This window comes from Vanessa atalanta, chromosome 28, assembly GCF_905147765.1.
Source record: "Vanessa atalanta chromosome 28, ilVanAtal1.2, whole genome shotgun sequence".
NCBI classification, from domain to species: Eukaryota; Metazoa; Arthropoda; class Insecta; order Lepidoptera; family Nymphalidae; genus Vanessa; species Vanessa atalanta.
The window spans coordinates 1,126,788-1,133,992 of NC_061898.1; the positions used below are offsets into that span (position 1 = coordinate 1,126,788).

At 30.9% G+C, this 7,205-nt stretch overlaps 1 protein-coding gene across 1 annotated transcript in view; it reads left to right on the forward strand.

The window, feature by feature from the left end:
* Nucleotides 1-4,106, forward strand: part of LOC125074608 (synaptic vesicular amine transporter) — a 32,762-nt gene extending 28,656 nt beyond the window's left edge. The window contains exons 8-13 of the mRNA XM_047685965.1: nt 497-598; nt 986-1,120; nt 1,421-1,512; nt 2,382-2,565; nt 3,201-3,334; nt 3,906-4,106. Coding sequence (XP_047541921.1) covers nt 497-598; nt 986-1,120; nt 1,421-1,512; nt 2,382-2,565; nt 3,201-3,334; nt 3,906-3,971 — 713 coding nt within the window. The 3' untranslated portion in view covers nt 3,972-4,106. The remainder of the gene's footprint in view (nt 1-496; nt 599-985; nt 1,121-1,420; nt 1,513-2,381; nt 2,566-3,200; nt 3,335-3,905) is intronic.
* Nucleotides 4,107-7,205: the final 3,099 nt, after the last annotated feature.

Consider the following 7,205-nt stretch of genomic DNA (forward strand, 5'->3'; position numbering starts at 1 on the left):
AACTCAGGCAGGCACCACTGAATGTTCATGTGCTTCATTTGTGTTTATAATTCATCTCGTGCTCGGCGGTGAAGGAAAACATCGTGAGGAAATCTGCATGTGTCTAATTTCATCGACATTTTGCCAAATTTGTTTTACAAAAACCCGCATTGGAGCAGCGTGGTGGAATATGCTCCAAACAAAAATCAAAGGGAGAGGAGGCTTTAGCCCAGCAGTGGGAAATTTACAGGTTGTTAATGTTGTTATGTTATATTAGTATTTAATACTAGTGCATAATTCGACTAGTTCAGAAATACTTCAGGCGCAGGACCATCGGCTTTACGTACTATATCGAGGCAAAGAGCTGTATATACTTACAACTTACAGAATCCATGGTCGTTATCATTGTCCATTGAGCAAAACAAATAAATTTGCAGACATTTTCAAGTGTTAGAAAACGCCATATTGATGCAATAAAAATTAGCTAGTTAGAATAATTGGTACCATTTATCAACAGTGCTGCAACTCATGATCTTGCAACCTGGCGTGGTGAGACAGGAGACGGAACCACCGTCACTGCGTGCCCTGGTTACGGACCCTTACATCCTCGTTGCTGCTGGTATATTTCATTCAATTGTCAAGGGTTTATATCGCAATATTTATTAAAAAATTAGATGCCATGAAACCTTAGAGTAAGTCCTACACCTACCCATCTGGGCTTGTCACTCACTCGTGAATGGTGAATGCGCCAGTGTTACTTAGTTTACAAGCACATGGAATATACCATCTTACTTCCCAACGTTGATAGCCATAAATTTTTCCTACAGATGCATTTTATAGAATCAGTAATAATCACATACCATCAAGTATCTACCTATCTAATTTAAGTTAAAAAAAAAGGAATTGACCATTGATATTGTCATTTGTGAATACAAAATAAAATAAACTGGATTTAATTCCAACACTCAAGCCGGAATCGATATGAAATGTTTGTTTATCTTCCCAGGAGCGATAACATTCGCAAACGTTGGCATAGCCATGTTGGAACCAAGCTTGCCGATCTGGATGGCAGACACAATGGAAGCTAGGCGTTGGCAGCAGGGGGTTGCATTCCTGCCAGCGAGCATTTGCTATCTTATTGGTAATATATTCATTGATTTTTATTCCATTACAACACCATGACCCAAAGGGTAGGAGACCAATCTTAACTCATCACTGTGGGTTCAAACCTAGACGAGCTTACTTACTCGGCCAAATTCAACGGATTAGTGGAAACCTATGGCAGAATTCGACTGCAGGCGACCTCACGAAACTCAAATAAGGCTCTTTAATTTCCCACAAGCTTCTTTTATAATAAAATCATCGTACATTTTTGACATTAAAAAGCTATAAGCATGCTATTTGAGTGACATGTCTTGAAAATACTTTTACATGTCCACAGGAACTAATCTCTTCGGTCCGCTCGGACACAAGATGGGCCGCTGGCTTGCAGCTTGCTCTGGACTTGTCATCATTGGTATCTGCCTTATCTTGGTAAGTTGAAGATTTATTCCCTTAAAATGACTATTACTATTTGTCAGTTCATTTATATAAAGTAACACTTTCCTCTTAGTCCATTGAAATTGAATTTTTCAAAAGTACTTTCCTAGTAAGTATCTACCTCGTGGAAATGGTAAATATGCTAAATTTGTAGTCAATCGGACCGGATAGTTTCGGAGATCGTTTCGCTAGGGAGTGGTATTTCGCTTATATGTATAGACAAGCGACCCGCCCCGGATTTGCACGGGTACAATGCTGATACTAAATGTACTATAAAATGTCTTACAACGTTCACAGTTTTCTCAGTCATTAGACAACACAAACCGCTATGTCTGATCGTTCCGTATCCGTTTTAAATCTGTAATATCTTCGAAAGTATTCATTTAAATTACATACTGTAAAGTACCATATTATTTAAGTTACTTTATTGAACAAGGAATAATGCTGTATTGCTTAAAATTGTTTCGTAAATAAGCCATTATTACTCGTAAAAAGTAAAAGAAAAAAATGGTTATTGTGGGTTATCCCTAAGAGATAGACATATACCATCATGGAGTTTTTTGTAGACTCTTTTAAGGTGTACAATATTGTAGTACATTTTTTTAATCTATCTCGTAGGGTTCAGCCAGCGTTTGCAATGTAAGTGCATAAAATGTTTTTATTTACGACGTCACTTTAGTAACCTCTAAAATTATCAGTGTTTCTCTACTATATTGTGCATGTATTATACATATAAACCTTCCTCTTGAATCAATCTATCGATTTAAAAAAACCGCAAATCAGTTGTGTAATTCTAATTCAGCGGTAAGCGACTTTGTTTTATACTATGATTGCATCATTACTAAAAAATGTTTCTTGAATAGATCCCAATGGCACGAAAATTGGAACATCTCATCATCCCCAACGCTGGTCTGGGCTTCGCTATTGGAATGGTCGACTCGTCCATGATGCCAGAGCTCGGCTTCCTTGTGGATATTCGCCATGCTGCTGTCTACGGCTCCGTGTATGCCATCGGCGACACTGCCTTCTGTTTGGGTTACGCTGTTGGTAAGTCATAGAGTACAGAACGTCAGGATCGGATTCAAAGGTCTTGAAGCCCAGGGGAGAAAATAGAGAAGTGAAGACTCAAATTATTATTTTACAAATTAATTCGAATATATTAATTTCTGTCTGTAAGTAATAATTTATTTACTCTTCTCTTAAAACAGTATTTAGTGATATAATTATAAATTTCTCTAGACATCTACAAATATATTACATTCAAATTGTTTGGTTGTGGGTCCGTCTGCCTTGTGGAGGCTCAAGGGCAGTTGCTTCGGTTCCCCCCTAAATCCGGCCCTGGCGAACATTGCGAGAAAATTCGCAAATTTGGTCAAATTTTGCGTTTTTAATCGCGGACAGTGCGTACTTTTGTATCAAACTTTTTGGTTCTTGGAATAAACAAGTAAATGAGGATAACTATTGGTTTATCGACTTATCATTCAGATTACACTGTTTCCAATTAATTAACAAAATTGCATACAATGTCTTGGGACTTCATCAAAATGGCGCGATAGATATGCTCAGGTACGCGTTTGCGCGACTCGCAAACAAATCTCTGCATATGGTAGCGAAGTCAGTCATTCTAAATATTTAAAAAAACATTAAGATTTAAATTAAGAAAACGTTACTTCGATCCACAGGTCCAGCGTTCTCAGGGGCTCTTGTGAACAGCATCGGCTTTGAATGGATGCTCGTCATAATCGCGATACTGAACTTCGCGTATGCCCCGTTCCTGTTGCTGCTGCGCTCACCACCAGCCAGGGATGAGAAACAGGTAAAGATTTGAAAAAACATACCCATCACGAAATTTTATTTTGTTTGTTTGTTAACATGAAATTCAATTTGTTTTCAAGTCCTATTTCTTGTGACTTATGACTTTAAGAAAAATACCGCCATGATGAATCAGTAAAAATATTGTAATCATATTCTAAGATCAGAATTAACACAGATATAAATCCGGACAGGCATCACTGAATTCAATTCATTGAATTATTTATAGTCAATCTATGCTAATATTTTAAATGCGAAAGTAACCCTATCTGTTACCTCTTCAACCTCAAACTGCTGAAACGATTTTGATAAAATTTGTTCTGGAAATAGTCCAAGACTCGGTGAAGGACATAGGCTACTTTTTTTAATTCACTCAACGAGGAGATCAATACGATTTGTGTACTAAATGTAAAGTTTTATAATTGACGCGCGGGTAAAGCCAAATGTTTATCTAGTAAATAATAAATATATTTGTCATATTAAGTTGCTGGTATAGAAATAATTTAGTATTAATAAATAAAATTTATGTTCAGTAATTTATCATTAAATGTTGACGTGTCATTACGTTTTGACAGAGCCTAATCATTAGCGAAAAGTCATCAGTTCGCTACGTGAGTTACCAGAACGAGGAAGAAGAATAAGCCCGAAGATTCAAAATCAAATTTGACAACGCCGCCATCTTGAGACCCGCCCGATTCTAACATTATTACTAAAATCTTTGCCAAAAATTATATAATGCTTGTATGAGAAAAGAAAAAAACGAAAAAAAAATTTTAGCATCATAGTAGTTAAAAAAATCTGATATTTACTATATTTAACTAAATAATTTACATATTTCTTAATATGTCTAGTTTAACTCTAACGATTTTAAAAAATCTTACACATATATAAAAAAATATAAATATACTGTAGCGGCTGCCAATGTTTGTATATCTTTATATATAAACATAGTATTGATTATATTTATTGAATATTATATATAATAGTTTAGTGCATTTTTTGACCAATTTTCCTCTTTGACCAGTTCTCTCTAAATGTATATGTATTCTGCGACTTCTTGTAGGCTTTAGCGTTTAAAAAAATATTGCCGTTTAGTCAGGGTGTCTATAGAAAAATGTATTTTATATATCAAAAATATATCAACATATTTTAAATATATATATCGCGAACGAGATTTTCTTTTTAAATTATGATTCAAAGTATTTCGCAATGGTGACTTTGACAATATTTTTGATTAAATTTTTGAAAAGGCGATTAGACAATAAGAACTTTTCAAACGTAACCTTATTTCTTTTACCAAAAAAATTTTATTTTTTAACTAAATTTACAATAATAATAAACATTCTTTTAAAAAAGAGAACGACGTGTTTTACGTACAAAATAACAATGATTTATTTTGTGTAAAAAAAAGAACATAAATTTTCGATACAAATGGCAACAATAAAACTTTTTTTTATATTTGACAATAATAAATACAATAATGTATTTAAATGCACACGTTATTCGAGCACACTTATTTGATTACGGACCAAAAATATCATTTTTTTAATTAATAAGGTATATTTTTATAAGTCATCGCTCTCACACCACAAACCACATTAGGTATGTAACAATCATTACATCTTGATTTTACATCATTTCATTAACATATTAATCATTAAAATTTTGATCTATTAGAAATAATATTGAAAATCATTTCGTCACGTCTAATCTTAAACATGTGTTTTGCGGTATTCATTACTGTAGTATCTTTTATATACGCTATAATAATCTCTTTGTAATCTATAAAGCATATTCCCATCAAATATGAATGGTTATTCTCACATTATCTCGATAGTAAAATCATATTTTTTATGATAAAAGCTTTGTATTTAATAATCGTTAAAGACGTACCAATATATGCATGCACTTATGTAAAAAATTTAATCATTATCTACCTTTTCATAAACTAGATTCGTGTTTCATTGTAACTTTCATAAGTGAATAGTTTTTCTGAATAATACAAGCTAGGAATATTAAGAATAAAAACCTATAACTCTTAATCAATATTTTATATAATAATGAATAATAAGGTATCAATAAATATCATTTCATTGATCGAAAATAAAATTGACACAATATTAAATCAAAGTTTAATGACTAAATCATTATATCCAAAGTTAGGAATGTTTACTGTAGTGTTTATAGTTCATGTAATCATTATTTAAAGTGGTTTCAATATAATATAATCTAACATAATAATGATGCGATGGAATGTTATTTGTCACGCGTGTCTTTGAAGGATGTGTCAAGAAAATCATTTTCTTTCTGTGTGTCAACGTTTCATTGTGTTTATAGTCTCTTCACGATATATGTCGATAAAAAAATCACATAACAAAAATAAACAAGAGTTTTATGATGTAATAAATAATTAGTAATAATAATTTAATATTTTAATCAAATTCTAAAGTATTTTTTTCTCAAGGAAAGTTCTATCAATATACGTATGGCTGCGTATTTGATAAAATTTAGTGTGACTTAAACATTACCATCGCTTAAAATATATCTTAGGTTATATTTCAATCTTCATACGTAGTTTATGACTATTTCTCGATCTCATAACATTTCATTAATAAGTTATACTTATAAAATATATTGATACAAAATAGGTAACGATGCATGAAGTATTTATAAATGGCTTATAATTGTAATAATAATTAAGGAAAAAATATAATCACATAAACTTCCAGTATTAGATGTTCAACGTTATCGAAATGTTTATAACGTATGACAAGACATAGAACTTTGAAATCGTTCATTTTTGACATTCAGTCTATCATTAAACCTTTATCATTAGTTGTTTTTACACATAGATTATAATTTTCATCGTTAAAATATTCATTCATAGATGTTAAGTAATGTAATGTTCAAAATATCATTAAACGTAGTGTAGAAAATAATGAAATAGAGCATTCATTTAAATTTTATCATTAATTATTAATCATTCATATTTGATGCTTAATTTCTATGTACAAAATATTATATAATAATTAATCCATAGCTGGAATTGGGTCCTTTCATGTCTTATATTAGTTGAAACAACATGAAATAAAAAAAATGTTGATTATTTAAAATAATATAGAACTATAACAAAGGTCTTGGTTCGTGCAGTGTAATTATTTAATTAAAAATACGTTTATTTCTATTCGTACTATGTAATGTACAGATTATATTCGAACTTTTGTAGTTATAATGACGAGGCCACGAGCTGAAAGTGTATGATAGTAATAATTAGAAACATTTGTAAAATATACAAAAAAAATATTAATAGATTTTATCTAAATATATCAAAATGTTATTGTGATAGTCATTAGTGATATTTTAAAGCTTTTAATGATATCATTATGTAATGATTTTCGTGTCGATAAATAATGATACTAACTATTTATATTAGCATTGTTTGAATGCTTCGATAAATATATCCTAGTCATGTTTTAAATGATTTATTTTTATAATTCGTTCAAATATATTAATTAGCGATGTTGCTTATTAATTTTATAATGTTTTAATTATATCAGTGTTACGTCAAGTTTGTGTTGAAATTTGGTGTTGTTTTAATAAAGTGTGGGTATATGAACTAAATTATTGTTTTATTTCATACTATGTTTAGTTCTGCGATTTGGTCTGCATAAAAACACATTTAAAGCAAATTGCCTACTAAAGTTTCTATTTTATTGATAAATTTTAATTTTAGTGATGAGTGATGTAATCTTCTCTGTTAACTTTTTAATTACTTTTTTTTTTTATTCTATTTTTTAATTTAAAATAAAAAACACATAGTTTCATTAATTCTTTCAATTTCTATTTTATTCATTTATGGGCTAAAATATATCTAA